Source organism: Myotis nattereri (genome assembly GCF_964212035.1).
Source record: "Myotis nattereri genome assembly, chromosome: 13".
NCBI classification, from domain to species: domain Eukaryota; kingdom Metazoa; phylum Chordata; class Mammalia; order Chiroptera; family Vespertilionidae; genus Myotis; species Myotis nattereri.
Window position 1 is genome coordinate 37296806 of NC_138088.1, and position 16190 is coordinate 37312995.

Sequence of the window (16190 nt, forward strand, 5' to 3'; positions counted from 1 at the left end):
GGGATGAGCGGGGAGGGGGGGGGGGTAGAGGGTACACATATGTAATATCTTAATCAATAAAAAAAAAAAATCATTTGAAGTTATGAAAAAGGTAAGTCTTGAGCTGACCCTTGAAGGAAATAATTTGGATTAATAGAGAGAAGAAATGATATAAGTACAGAGATTAAAATGAACATGATGGTTAATCGTGACAGTAAAGAAAAAAATCTTAAAATTATGATAATACATATATATTAGGTGTTATCATTTAGAAATAAACTTTACATGTACTATCTCACATGAAAACATTTTTTTTTTAAGCTCAGAAATGAGAGAGATTACTGTGGACAGTAGGTAGTACTATGTGTTACTGAAGAGCATTAGGAAGACTTTTACCTACTTGAGCATATTTGTTAGGGAATGTGCCATCAGCAGTATTTAGGGTTTCCTCTTTAACACTTTCCTGTTACTTTTCCTTTTGTTCTCTTATTACTATGAAGTAAATCAGATTAAGGAATTACAACTATTCTTTTATATATATATATATATATATATATATATATATATATATATATATATATTATTGATTTTTTACAGAGAGGAAGGGAGAGATATAGAGAGTTAGAAACATCAATGGGAGAGAAACATCGATCAGCTGCCTCCTGCACATCTCCCACTGGGGATGTGCCCGCAACCCAGGTACATGCCCTTGACCAGAATCGAACCTGGGACCCCTCAGTCCGCAGACTGACGCTCTATCCACTGAGCCAAACCGGTTTTGGCACAACTATTCTCTTTATTGTTGAAAGTATTACATATGTCCCTTTATTTCCCGCCTTGCCCTCTGAACCCCCTACCCCAAAGCCTTCACCACCCTATTGTCTGTGACTATGGGTTATGCATATACACATATGAGTTCATTGGTTGATCTCCCGCCCGCCACACACACACACACACACACACACACACACACACACACCTTCCACCATCCCTGCCTTCTTCCCTCTGAGGTTTGACAGTCTGTTCAACGTTTCTAGGTCTCTGGGTCTATTTTTGTTCATCACTTTATGTTGTTCATTAGATTTGACATATGAGTGAGATCATGTGATACTTAATCTTTTTCTGACTGGCTTATTTTGCTTAGCATAATGCTCTCTAGGTCCATTAGTGCTGTTGCAAATGGTAAGGGTTCTTTCTTTTTTACAGCTGTGTAGTATTCTGTTGTGTAGATGTACCACAGCTTTTTAATCCACTCATCTGCTGATGGGCACTTAGGCCGTTTTCAAATCTTAGCTATTGTAAATTGCGCTGCTATGAACATAGGAGTGCATATATTCTTTCTGATGGGTGTTTCTAGTTTCTTGGGATATATTCCTAGAAGGGGGTTCACTGGGTCAAATGGTAGTTCCATTTTTAATTTTTTGAGGAATCTGAAAACTGTTTTCCACAGAGGCTGCACTAGTCTGCATTCCCACCAGCAGTGTACTAGGGTTCCCTTTTCTCCACATCCTCACCAACACTTGTCGTTAGTTGATTTGTTCATGATAGTCATTCTAACAGATGTGAGGTGGTACCTCATTGTCATTTTGATTTGCATCTCTGATGATTAGTGACTTTGAGCATTTTTTCATATGACTTTACCCTCTTTATGTCCATTTTGGAGATATTCCCATTTATTTTTTCATGAACAAGTCATAGGTTCAATCTCTGTTAATTGTGAGGAACTTAAATAGGAACTTCACTTATATTTTTATTGAAAAGACAATAGTTCATTTTTCCCTAGCACTGGGCTGAAGACCTTTCAAGCACTGATGCATTTAATCCTTGCAAGAATCTTGTGTCATAGATACTATCAATTATTCCTTGTTTACAGGTTCAAAGAGTTTACATGTCCAGAACCACACAGCAAGAGAAAGCATTAAGACTCCTGTCCCTGCCCTAGCCGGTTTGGCTCAGTGGATAGAGTGTCGGCCTGCGGACTGAAGGGTTCCGGGTTCAATTCCAGTCATGGGCACATGCCCAGGTTTCGGGCTCAGTCCCCAATAGGGGGTGTGCAGGAAGCAGCCAGTCAATGGTTCTCTCTCATCATTGATGTTTCTATCTTTTTCTCCCTCTCCCTTCCTCTCTGAAATTTAAAAAAAAAAAGGTTACTTAAAAAAATACACACAGCCAGCACCGGTTTGGCTCAGTGGATAGAGCGTCGGCCTGCGGACTGAAGGGTCTCAGGTTCGATTCCAGTCAAGGGCATGTACCTTGGTTGTGGGCACATCCCCAGTGGGGGGTGTGCAGGAGGCAGCTGATCGATGTTTCTCTCTCATCGATGTTTCTAACTCTCTATTCCTCTCCCTTCCTCTCTGTAAAAAATCAATAAAATATATTTTTTAAAAAATACACACACAAAAAAAACAGACTTCTGTTCCTAATCTTGGGCTCCTTAAGTGAAATCTGGTTGCAAAGGCAGTTGGAGCATTTATTCTGGAACAATGGAACCTTAATATCCAACCTAGTTCCACTTTTGCATTTAGTATAAAGACATCCCACATAAGCATTGTCCATTCTTAATTACACTACACTTAATTATCCTAAATTCTAACTAAGAAAACCTATTCATCACTGTTCCACCCTTTCATTTGAAAGTAGGGTTCTAATAGGCAGTGCTTTAAAAGATCAGGCTTGCCCTGACCGGTTTGGCTCAGTGGATAGAGCGTCGGCCTGTGGATTCAAGGGTCCCAGGTTCAATTCTGGTCAAGGGCATGTACCTTGGTTGCAGGCATATCCCCAGTGGGGAGTGTGCAGGAGGCAGCTGATCGATGTTTCTCACTCTCTATCCCTCTCCCTTCCTCTCTGTAAGAAATCAATAAAAATAAAAAAATAAAAAGACCAGGCTTTAATTAAAACTCTTAGCCTTTCAGCATTGGTGAACTGTAGACCTAACTGTATACGAAGATCTAGGTTGTAGCTCTTTAGCAGAAAAATGAAAAGAAAAACAAAATTTTTCTCTAAACCTCCAACCCCTTTATTTTATACTAGAGGCCCGGTGCACAGATTCATGCACCAGTGGGGGTCCCTCAGTGTGGCCTGTGGGGATCGGCCGAAAATGGCAGTACAGCTGCCACTCCTGCCTGCTGCTCCCGCTCATTCTGGCCCCACTGCGTCTGCTGTGGGCTCACGCCCAGTCAGTCCCGATAGGGAGAGGCTCATGCAGCCACAGCACCACCGGTGCTCATCCGCCCTGAGCCCAGCATCTGGCACCTGTCAGTCAGCTGAGCGGCACTCCAGCTGTGGGAGTGCACTGACCACCAGGAGATAGCTCCTGCATTGAGCGTCGGCCCCCTGGTGGTTGGTGCACATCATAGCGACCAGTCGACCAGTTGTTTAATTGTTTGGTTGCTTAGGCTTTTATATATATAGATGTGGATAACAAACTCTTAGAGAAGGCATTCTATAATTCCTGAATCTCACTCCAGAATAGAAGTCTTAACTGTTTTTGCCCTTGCTGGTGTGGCCCAGCTGGTTAGAGTGTTGTCCTATGCACTGAAGGGTCATGGGTTTGATTGCTGGTCAGGGCACATACCCAAGTTGCAGGTTCCATCCCTGGTCAGGGTGTATATGGGAGGCAACTGATCGATGTTTCTCACATTGATGTTTCTCTCTCTCTCCCTCCTCCTCTCCATCTCCCCCCTCCTTTTCTCCCTCCCTCCCCTTATTCCTTCTCTCTCTCTCTCTAAATCAGTAAAAACATATCCTTGAGTAAGGATTTAAAATAATTATAATCTGCTTATGTTTTTTAAAATGTTATTTCTCAATTATAATTTACATTCAATGTTATTTTTATAAGTTTCAGGTGTACAGCATAGTGGCTGGATGATCATATACTTTAGACTCTAAAGTTTAGAGAGTGGTGTTCCCACCCACCCTGACATTTTCAGTACCCACCTGGCACCGTACATAGTTATTGCAATATTACTGACTATATTCCCTATGCTGTACTTTACATCCCCATGACTATTTTGTTACTACCAATTTGTACTTTTTTTCTTAACATATTTTTATTGATTTCAGAGAGAGGAAAGGAGAGGGAGAGAAATAGAAACATCAATGATGAGAGAGAATCAGCCGCTCCACCCACATCCCCTGCACATCCCCCACTGTGGATCGAGGCTGCAACCCAACAGTGACCTCCCAGTTCATAGGTCAAAGCCCAACCACTGAGCCACGCCTGCCAGGCCCAATTTATACTTCTTAATCCTTCACCTTTTTCACCCAGTCCTTCTCCCTCTTCCCCTCTGGCAGCCATCAGACTGTACTGTTATTTCTAAGTCTGTTTCAAAAAAAATTATGTTTTTAAATCTTCCAGCATAAAACCAGAATGTACATGATCATACACAAAGTTTGCTGGTTTTCTATTGACCAAAGTTAAATGAGCCTCATTACTTAATTCATCTTTTCATTTATTGCCCTTGAGTCTGACAGTAGTAGGTAGTGTACTACAGGTGTTAACACTACTTTCTTTACGGCATTTATATTTGCCCCCTTGTTTGATTTGGTTGTCTCTCACCTCCAGAAGACATCCGTTTAGCTCACCACTTAACCCCCAGTACCAAGGCCTGTCTCTGGCACATAATCAGAGTTCAGTTGAATGAATGAATGCATGCATGCAACTGCGCCTGCATGGTGAGCCTTAGCTTGAGCACAAAGCATCTCTCTGCTTTAGCTGTAACAGGTGGGACGATGGGGCTTTGCTCACTGCCCTGTTTCCTTTTTTGTTTCCTCATTTTTAGACAATTGGTTGTAAGGTTTTAACTGCTATCCATGAAGAATAAACATACCTGAATATTCACTCTGCTTTGTGTTTTGTTTTTAATTTTATTATTTAAGGTATTACAAATAGTACATATGTCTTTTTTCCCCCCATTAACTCCCCCGCCATGTCTTGTGTCCACTGGTTGTGCTTATATGCATACATGCAAGTCCTTCAGTTGATTTCTTACTCCCCCAACCCTCCCCTGTCTTCTGCTGTAGTTTGACAGTCTGTTCAATGCTTCTTTGCCTCTGTATCTATTTTGTACAACAGTTTATAATGTCCTTTATATTCCACAAATGAGTGAGATTATGTGGTATTTATCTTTCACGACTGGCTTATTTCACTTAGCATAATGCTCTGCAGTTCCATCCATGCTGTTGCAAATGGTAAGAATTCCTTCTATTTTAGAGCAGCGAAGTATTCCATTGTGTAGATGTACCACAGTTTTCTAATCCACTCATCTGCTGATGGGCATTTAGGCTGTTTCCAAATCTTAGCTATTGTAAATTGTGCTGCTATGAACATAGGGATGGATATATCCTTTCTGAATTGTGTTTCTGCCTTCTTGGGATATATTCCTAGAAGTGGTATTACTGGGTCAAATGGCAGTTCCATTTTTAATTTTGTAAGGAAACGCCATACTGTTTTTCACAGTGGCTGCACCAGTCTGCATTCCCACCAGCAGTGAAGGAGGGTTCCTTTTTCTCTGCATCCTCTCCAGCACTTTTCGTTTGTTGATTTGTTGTTGTTAGTCATTCTGGCAGGTGTGAGATGGTACCTCGTTGTTGTTTTGATCTGCATCTCTTGGCTGATTAGTGACTTTGAGCATGTTTTCATATGTCTCTTGGCTTTCTGAATGTCCTCTTTTGAAAAGTGTCTATTTAGGTCCTTTGCCCATTTTTTGATTGGATTGTTGAGCTTCCCTTTGTTAAGTTGCTTTGTGTTTTAAACCCTAAATTCTAAACAGAATACATAACCCAGCAAACGAATTTTCACATGTGTTTGCTAACACTTTGAGAGTATTTAAATCACGTTCAGTTATAACTTTAACGTGATCATTATATTGAAAATAATAAAATGGTATAAAAATGGAATGTCCTAGAAAAGCATTATAGATAAAGATGGTCTCTTGGCTAATCTACTTTTGCTGCCAGTATTGGATTAGGTTTATGAAATATTTCGAGCCAGACTATTTCATTTTAGAGCAACTCAAGACAATCACCCTTTACATGCAAGATATGAAGTTGCTAAGTTTCTACCTGGAGACACTGAAGAGTATCAGGTACTGATGCCATGGTTTTTGACCATTTGGAAGAGGCTAGCCTCCTGCTCTTTAATATTATATCTTAGAGAACTTAACCAAGTGCAAATCTGGATTTATCCCTGACTGAAATTTTAAAGGCACCTATTTCGATTCTCTCCACATACTTTTATAAAGTATTTTTACCTGGATGGAGACTGTCTTCCAGAATTTCAATTTTCCCTGATCATTCTCAGCTTGACTTTATTTCACATCTTGTAGTCCACCTGAAAAAAAGTTCTATAATAGCTGACAAAAAAGGGCATGTCATTTTTGAAAAAAATCTCATGAGCTTTCTTTTCTGAGTAGTTTCAAGTCCTCCCTACCTCTTTTCCTCTTCCTCTTTGCCTGTCCTTTTTCCCTCCTTCCTATAAAAAAATACAGACTGAGTCCTTTCTGATCCTTTCTTCCTCAAGTGTGATCAGAAAAACTTACGTAGAGTCCTTTACAGTCGTGTCCTCCTATCAGGCTGTTGGCCTCACAGTGTGTTACCTGGGTGGGCTTCTGAAGTAGTCTCCCTCCTTCCCCTATTAACTGCCAAGAATAATCCCTCAGATAAATATTTTTAATTTGTGAGCAATTGAAAATTTTGGCTAAAGGGACATCATTTGAGACCTTTAAAAGAGAATTGCAAGGGAAATCGTCTAGTTAAAAATAAGCTCGCCAACAAAGTGGTGGTGTTGAGAGAAGTGTAAGGCTGATTGATCAGCAAGTGGAAAGGATTCTGCTGTGAGGGGAAGTATGGAAATTCACACATGCCAATTAATCATGTACTTCTTGCCCCATGGCATCTACACCAATTGAGAAATAGCCCTAAGATCCAGAGGAGATGGGAAGTATTGTTTTAGTTTCATTTCCCATAAAGAGGGCACTGGAAGTTCTAGATTGGAAATAATGACTGGAACCTGTAGCCAAAACTCCTTACAGCAGTCCCCCAAACCTAGACCTTGGAATTGCATTTTTAGGAGAGTTAGGTGTGGAGAACAAGCATTTAGCCAACCACAGAGATTTCACTATCCCAGACATCACCAGTAGGAAGAAAGAGCCAAAGAGAAGTGAGTTTTCAGGCTATCTCCTAAGGCAGTGATGGCAAACCTTTTGAGCTCGGTGTGTCAGCATTTTGAAAAACCCTAACTTAACTCTGGTGCCGTGTCACATATAGAAATTTTTTGATATTTGCAACCATAGTAAAACAAAGACATATTTTTGATATTTATTTTATATATTTAAATGCCATTTAACAAAGAAAAATCAACCAAAAAAAATGAGTTCGCGTGTCACCTCTGACACACATGTCATAGGTTTGCCATCACTGTCCTAAGGTCCTGCCCCTTGCCTAGCTATGCCTGCCTCCTAGTTAGGAAGAACAGGAAAACAGATCCTCTGCTAGAAGACAAATACAGCCTAAAATAGCCCAGGCAAACCTAATCAATTAAGAGGAATGGAAGCAAGAACCAGAAGTCCCCTCCCTCCATTCAGATGTAATCAATGTGGGTCAACCATTTTTAAAACTTGTTGCTATGTAATATGAAATCACTTGGGAGGTGCCCCCCCCCCCCCCCGGCACCTTGAACGAGACAATTATTATAAATAAATCCGGACTGATAGCTTTCCAGCTTATTTTTTAAGCTTTTTATTTCTGTATTCTTTAGACATTTAGCATTTCCTCTAAAATGAATTGAGCTCGAGCATGCCACATCCCTTCATTAGCTAAGGAAATGATTCTAGCAAATGCTGTCTGTTTCACAGGTTGTAGGCCATAAAGAAGGTCTGGATGTTATGGAGAGAGCTGATCCTTTATTCCTTTTAATTGGACTTCCTACTATTCCTGTCATGCTGATATTAGGCAAGATGATTCGCTGGGAGGATTATGTGCTTAGACTATGGCGCAAATACTCAAATAAACTACAAATTTTGAACAGTATATTTCCAGGTAAGGCCCTGAATTGTGGTGGTAACAAGCATGCCAAATTAATCCTATGGAAGAAACCCTGTATACAAAGGTATTTTCGCTATGCTAATTTTTTGGCACTTATACCCTGCATTTTTTCCCCTCTAGGGATTGGCTGTCCTGTTCCTCGAATTCCAGCTGAGGCTAATCCTTTAGCAGATCATGTCTCTGCCACCCGAATTTTATGTGGAGCCCTTGTCTTTCCTACTATTGCGACTATAGTTGGTAAACTGATGTTTAGTAGTGTTAACTCTAATTTACAAAGGACAATCTTGGTAAGATGGCTTTAATATTACCTTTTTAAAGTAACTATATGAAAGAGAATGAATTGTATATTTGTTGTTGTTTTTAAAAAACCAATGAGACTATATAAATATTCTGGGGCTCCTCAATTTGACCCTCACAGTCATGTAATAGCAGTAAAATGTAGAGTCCACGGCAGTAGTGCTGGCCTTCCAGAACTGTGCTGTGGGTGACTTCTCTCCCGGGCTTTGCAGGAATCCTCACACCATCCCTCTTGCAGCAAGGTTATTTTCTGCTCCCGGTCAGGCTGCCTGGTTCAACCCTATCACAGATATTGTCTTGCTGAGAAACAAGTTTCTTGACTTCTCTGTGCCTGTAGAATAAAGATAGTAATGGTAGCTACCTCAGTAAATTTATTTTTATTTTGTTTCTCTAAATGTGCATTAGAAAAAGCTAATTTTCCTTTTTATTTTAGGGTGGAATTGCTTTTGTTGCCATAAAAGGAGCATTCAAGGTTTACTTCAAACAGCAGCAATATTTACGTCAGGCACACCGCAAAATTCTAAATTATCCAGAGCAAGAAGAAGCATAAAACTGTGACTTCCTATCGTTCTGCAGTCCTCTCATCCTTATGAGTCTGTTGTGTTGTTTTGATTCCATCATTAATGCACAGTAGTGGAGACTTGTGATAAGCTGCTGCTCTTGTATTTTTAAGAAATAAAATAAAGAAAGCACTTAGGGCCGGAGAACTCCTCTCAGTAATCACGGAACCTAAGGATGTGATTCATTCTCATTATTCTGTATGTACTTCTTTTATGGCAGTCGTCTGAACCATTACATTAGCATGGGAAACCTGGCTTTGTTCATATTTTCTTCAGACAGAAATGTAAGGATCAACCTGTGCAAATACTGAATGCACATGCTATTTTACTCAAAGGCCTCTTTTGTACATGTTCATGTTCAGTGTTTTCTTAGAATTGGCAACTCAATGAAGGTACTGAGGACTTTTCTCACTGGCATAATTTGATTACATGTTGTAAACAGGAGTACATGTTAATATGAGGAAATGTAAATTAAATTACTTATAAATAAATAACAAACCAAAAATGTATGTAAACATTTAAATGATTATCTGAACAAATGCGATTTTGTTGGTTTTTTTTTTAACCCATGTGATGTCCTCCAAAATGTGTAAGGTAAAAGTTCACAGGGCTTCCAGATCACTTTTTCACTATTAAATATTATTTATATAATGTTGACATCTCATAGTTCTAAATGTAATTTTGACTCATGCAGTGTGTATGTATGTGTGTGTGTGTGTGTGTGTGTGTGAGAGAGAGAGAGAGAGAGAGAGAGAGAGAGAGAGAGAGAGAGAGAGGAGAGAGAGAGGAGAGAGAGAGAGAGAGAGGTGACAGGTCCTTCCATCACTGGAGTAAGGTTTTTAAATCCATATTTTTAGAAATTAGAACTGCCAGATTATAGTAGTTTGAGCATAGAGAAGGATTTGCAAAAAATTCAATAAAGTTATTTTACTCTTCTCTTCCATTGATTCAGTTATTCAGGTATTTGCTGATCACCTCCTGTTTGCCCAGGCACTATGCTGAGTGCTGTGGGATACAATGGCGAACACAACAGACTTGGTTCCATGTAGTTTACGGTCTAATTTCAACATAGGGAAAACCAACAGTGGTGAACCAAGGTGAGGCCTGGAGCTCTTTGTTTTTACACCAGTCAGTGAGGAGATAATTATGAAAATAAGTCTTGAGTAAGTACTGAGGTCATTGGTTTTGGCATAAGACAATTTATTTTATTATTTTAAAAACCAATACTAATGTTTTTATATTTTAATTGCTTGTCATATTGATGAGGGTAGTATCTTAATAATCACTGTTTATCTAGTTTTATATTAATTTTTAAGAAGCAATTATTGCCAAAACCGGTTTGGCTCAGTGGATAGAGCGTCGGCTTGCGGACTGAAAGGTCCCAGGTTCGATTCCGGTCAAGGGCATGTACCTGGGTTGCGGGCACATCTCCAGTAGGAGATGTGCAGGAGGCAGCTGATCGATGTTTCTCTCTCATCGATGTTTCTGACTCTCTATCTCTCTCCCTTCCTCTCTGTAAAAAATCAATAAAATATTTAAAAAAAAAAAAAAAACTTCATATGTCAAAAAAAAAAAAGAAGCAATTATTTATTTTAAGCCATTTTTAATAGTGGCCCTTTTAATGTTATTCAGCAATCTGAATGATTTTGCAGTTATTTTCATTAATTAAAATTAAGTTTTTAAAAGTTAGTTCTAAAAACCCTGTTTACTTTCTTGTTTACAGTATCTAATGCATGATGATGATAAATTTCCTCTTACTGAGGAGTGGCCACTTCTCTTTAGAAGTGTAGCAAATAGAGACTGAGCTCTATTAGACTGCAATCATGTATGTTAACTTTAGTAATTTAAAACTGGAATCTTTATAGTATGAATGTTTTGAGTTATAATATGAAGTTGATGTGAATGGCTATTGAACATTCAAAGTTGCCATTCTTTGGGGAGGAAGGGAATATTTGACTGACAGTGGGCCTTATTAAGAACACTGCTATAGTTCTGAATGGGAAATAAAAATCTATGATTATATATAAAAGTAACAGATTACATAACTATGATTATAAAATATATTGGCTTTTCTTTCGTTTTTAAGGTAAAAAGACACTAGATATTTCCTGTATAATTTTGTTATATAGAACAGTTTTTAGGCAGCCTTTACTAAAATTATAAAAGCACACAGTTCCCCATTTACTACTTTAATGTCCAAATTGGGGAAGTAGCTGCTTAGACTTATTGGCATCAGGGCTTGTGAGGGTGAGAGAAATAACTAATCTTTTGGGGGCAGGGAAGTGGGGTTTCTAGGGCTGTGGGGAGGGAATTGCAAGTGCCTGGGGACCAAGAGTGACCTCTAGCCCTGGAATTAAGCACTTAAATCTAAAGAGCCTTATTAGCTTGAGAAGTACCATGTCCTATTCCCTTTAGCAAGGTGGCCTGCACTGCCATGAAGCAACAAAAGCATGAGCTGACTCACGTTGGGTAGACCTGGTTCAAATGCTAATTCTGCTTTTAATAACTTGACCTTGGCCAAATGACTTATCTTTATCTCAGCTACAGTTTTCTTCATCACTGAAATGCAAGTAATACTCATCCTCAAAAGATATTTCTAGGAGTAAGAGAAATTAAAGGAACAGGCACTTTAGGCTTGAAATAGCACCTATAGAGCAGCCGTTCTTAATTGCTAAATAGTCTGATCACTCTCTAGGAAGAGGGAATGAAATAAAAGGCAGGCATTGGGGGACAGATTAAACGGATGCTGTAGACTTTGGGGATAGGTGGGTATATTTTGTGTTTTTCAATTTATTTTCACATTGCTTTACTGTGTAATTTCTATAAATTACTGTTTTAAACCTCTTATATGAAATTCAGTGACAACTAGAATTCTTTGCAGAAATTAACTTATCTCCAAAGTGGCTGAAAATATTGTTCATCATTACATTATTATCAAATGACTGTGAAGAATTTATAATTAAACTTAGTGACTTAATTAGTCACTGCCATGCTAACTGCTGTAATTTTTTAAAACATCTTGTTTTTAATATAGACGATCTCAATACTGGCTGGATTAGGGTAAATAAAGAATATTTCTGTTCTCTAGGTGTACTTTGTTGAACAACTGCCAAAATATTATTAATTCTGTACCTACGTAATTCTTTTTCTAAGTAATAGTTATAGACACAGTAGTTAGATTTTTCTTTTAGTAAAAGTCTGAATTTTTAAAGAAATTATTAGAGGAATTTGTCATAATTTTTTAATTAGGCTAGCTTAAATGTTAAATATGTTCTAATATTTTTAATGTATCACCTCTTACCTACCTCCAGAGCTACGTGGACTATGATTAGACAAGCAACTAGACAAAATCTGGGTAGTCTCATGCCATGGGATATCTTAAAGTATATTTAAGTGAATTGGAAGCACACACACAATTGTTTCCTGAGGTACTAAGAACTTCAGTTTCATTCTAGAAGGTGAGAATCTTCTAGAATGAGGACATCAAATACAGACCCTTCCATCCATGGGCATTGTTTTGTCTCTAGGTCACTTTATTATTTTTTTTTTTTTAAATTGTTCCCTAGCCTTTTTTTTTTTTTTTTTTTGAGAGCTCATATTCTTTTTTTTTTTTTTTTAAATATATTTTGATTTTTTTTACAGAGAGGAAGGGAGAGAGATAGAGAGTTAGAAACATCGATGAGAGAGAAACATCGATCAGCTGCCTCCTGCACATCTCCCACTGGGGATGTGCCCGCAACCCAGGTACATGCCCCTGACCGGAATCGAACCTGGGACCCCTCAGTCCGCAGGCCGACGCTCCATCCACTGAGCCAAACCGGTTTCGGCTCTAGGTCACTTTATTAATACTAGTAGAGGAGAAACAGCATAGTTGCACAGTCCTGGATGCATACTCTAGCTGATACTTTAAATTAGTTGTAGCACAAGTTACTTTACCTTAGAAAAACCATGAGTTTCCTTATCAATAAAATCTATATATATAAAAGTCTAAATGACTGTTACAACCGAACAACCAGAAAAAAACAGTTGTCCAGTCGCTATGATGTGCACTGACCTCCAGGGGGCAGACACTCAACACAGGAGCTGCCCCCTGGTGGTCAGTGCACTCCCACAGCCAGCCAACCTTCCCCGGTCGCCACCCCCCCTCCCCCCTCCCCCCTCCCCCCCCTCCCCCCCAGCAAACCTCCTGCTATAACCTCCCCTGTCCTTTCCCCAGCCAGCGGCAGGCCCTGGCCAGTCCAGCCCCTATCGGGACTGAGCAAGAAGGCCCCAATAGGTCCTGATCGCCGGCCAGGCCTAGGGACCCCATCCATGCATGAATTTCACGCACCAGGCCTCTAGTGAAAATTGAGATCTGTCTCCTAGCTTATTGGGAGGTAACATTTAAGGACAGTTTGATAGGCAGAGAAACTCAATCTGTGCCAATTTAAGCAGAGGTTTGTTTGCCTATAACCCTTTCTCTAGGTTACCTCCTCTACTACCCGCTACCCCAAATACCCACTGGAACTGGAGTGATGAACGGTTTTGTTAACTTCCTGGAACAAATACCCTGAGCAGAGGGAAGGTTTGCAGCTGAGTGGTTGTAGGATAATCAGCATGTACTACTTTATCAGATATTTGTTGAGCACCTGGGCCCCAGGGTAAAATGAGGAATGAGCCTGCTTTGAGATGTTCAGTCTTAACACAAACAGATCTAAGTCTTACTGTGGTATTACCACCACAAGAACGTTAAAAACATAGGGAGGATTTTTTTATTTTTATTTTTTTTACAAAGGGAGAAAGAGATACACCAGTTGGCTGCCTCCTGTATGTGCCCTGACAAGGGATAGAACCCACAACCTAGGTATGTGCCCTGACCGGGAATCAAACCCATGACCTTCCAGTGCACAGGATGCCACACTGGCTGAAGCGAGAGTGGGAATTTTTTTACTTTTTACTATATTCCACAAATGAACCAAACTCATGGGCCATCTTGGAATATTTCGAGCCAGTAGAAGATGTGCCCTTCTTAAATAGGACTGTCTCTCATTTAATATTAGCAAGAACCTATTACAGAAACTGAGAGGTAACGTCTCCACGGCCTTCTGATACTCATTTATCAGTATTCAAATGTATCTATTTATCAATTCAGATAATTGTACACCAAAAATAAGACCTGGAAAAGCGCACTATTTTAAAGTGCAAATCTTGATGTATTTTTGCAAAATGATCACATGTAATATTTCAGGAGAGAAATCACGTTATTGGAACAGGGAAAATGTAATATAAGGAATTGTTGTCTGGTAAGTAAATAGTAAAGGCAGTAAAAGAAGACTTTAATAAAGAAAAGTAGGGGCAATGAAAGCTATTGTCTCTACGTTGAGGGAGAGTAGACAATAAGGAAACAACTGCCTAAAAGAAGGCCTCTGCCTCCCTCCCTCAAAGCCAAGATTCAGACCCTTTGAAGAGGGTGTGGCTACCACTGGAACTGTGAGGAGTAAGGAGAACAGGACAGGGCAGGCTGGAGCTGGTCTGTAGGAGCCGTGCTGGTGGGGAGAGAAGCCTGAGGTACAACTGGACACCTGCACAGAGCTGCTGGGTGCCCACACCAAACGGTCACCAAGGAGGCTGGAACGTGGAGGAGGCCTTCCTGATGATAGCCTGGCAGTGTCACTGCAGTGCCCTCGTTTGAAAAGGCCCATGTCCCAAAGGAAAGTGTTTACAGGGTCCATTCAGTGTCACAGCGTTGGGCAGAGAAGGTGGATTTGGAACGGAGTACGTTGGCACATGTAACCAGCGCCCTGCTCTGTAACCCATCCTAGTCAATCTAACACCCCTGCCCCACCTCCACCAACGGGAAACATAATCTTAACCTCTTTTCAGTGAATAACTTAGAAAGTACTTGGCAGTCATTTAACCCTGATATATTTGATTCACAGAAAGGGCCATAGTGATTTAGTATCATACAAACACGATGATAAATGGGCCGTTTTCATATATTCTGATTGGGCTGTACATTGATATGGAGGACAATTAGAAAGTATCTGTCAAAATTACTAATGCATGAACCCTCAGATCTAATTCCAGGAATTTATCTTAACATGTACTTGAGTACAGCAACATATCTATAAAGTTAATCTGTCGCAGCAGTATATGTAGAAAGAAATTGGAACCAACCTAAATGTCTGTCAGCAGGGAATCTACACTAATAAAAGAGAAAAATGGTAATTGGCGTACGGCGATACCTTTTTCATTGGCTAATCAGGGCTATATGCAAATTAACTGCCAACTAAGATTGGCAGTTAACTGCCAACAAGATGGCGGCTAATTTGCATATGTAGGCACAATGCAGGGAGGCGAAAGGGAAAGCAGGAAGAAGCCCCCTGCCACTGACAGTGATCTGAAACCCAGGGGGGAGCTAAGAGCTGGGGGGCAGGGCAAAGGCAGCCCTGGGGCCGCCTTTGCCCTGCCCCCCAGCCATGATCGGAGAATCAGGCGCCTTTGCCGCCCTGGCCAGTGATAGCAGGAAGTAGGGGTGGAGCCAGCGATGGGAGCTGGGCACGGTCGAAGCTGGCAGTCCCAGGAGCTAGGGGTCCCTTGCCTGGGCCTAAAGCGAAGCCCACGATTGCGGCGCCCCCTGCTGCCACTGCAGGTCCCGGCTGCCTGGGCCGGACGCCTACACCAGAGGCGTTAGGCCTGGGCAGGGGCGGAGCCTGCAACCGCAAGGAGCTGGGGGTCCCCTGCCCAGGAGGCCTCAGGCCTGGTCAAGGGGCCAATCCGGTGATTGGTGATCAGAGGGTGATGAGGGTCAACTCCTCTGGCTGAGGCATCAGGCCTGGGTGGGGGGTGGAGCCGGGGATTGGGGGGATATGATGGTCCCCTTGCCCAGGCCTGACGCCTGGGTCAGAGGCGTCAGGCTTGGGCGGGGGGTGGAGCAAGCGATCAGAGGGAGATGGGGGTCCCCTGCCCGGGCATGATTCCTGGTCCAGAGGCCTCAGGCCTGGGCGGGGGCCAGAGCCAGTGATCGGGGGGAGATGGGGGTCCCCTGTCCAAGCCTGACACCTCTGGCGGAGGCGTCAGGTCTGGGCAAGGGGCCGATCAGGCGATTGGAGGGTGATGGGGGTCAACGCCTGAGGGCTCCCAGTATGTGAGAGGGGGAAGGCTGGGCTGAGGGACACTCTCCTCCCCCCCCCCCACCCAGTGCACGAATTTCGTGCACCGGGCCCCTAGTTAGTTAAATAATGGTACATTCATAAAGGAATACTATGCAGCTATGAAAAATGAAAGAGCTGTTTACATATGTATTTTAAAATATTAAAAATATTTCTGATG

The 16190-nt window shown here is 41.2% G+C and overlaps 1 protein-coding gene across 2 annotated transcripts in view; it reads left to right on the forward strand.

Annotated features, from left to right (window-relative positions):
* MARCHF5 (membrane associated ring-CH-type finger 5) overlaps positions 1–9816 on the forward strand; it is a 46620-nt gene extending 36804 nt beyond the window's left edge. For both annotated transcript variants that reach the window (XM_081104331.1, XM_081104330.1), the window contains 3 exons: positions 7833–8016; positions 8143–8309; positions 8753–9816. In XM_081104331.1, coding sequence (XP_080960457.1) covers positions 7833–8016; positions 8143–8309; positions 8753–8869 — 468 coding nt within the window. In that variant the 3' untranslated portion in view covers positions 8870–9816. The remainder of the gene's footprint in view (positions 1–7832; positions 8017–8142; positions 8310–8752) is intronic.
* Positions 9817–16190: the final 6374 nt, after the last annotated feature.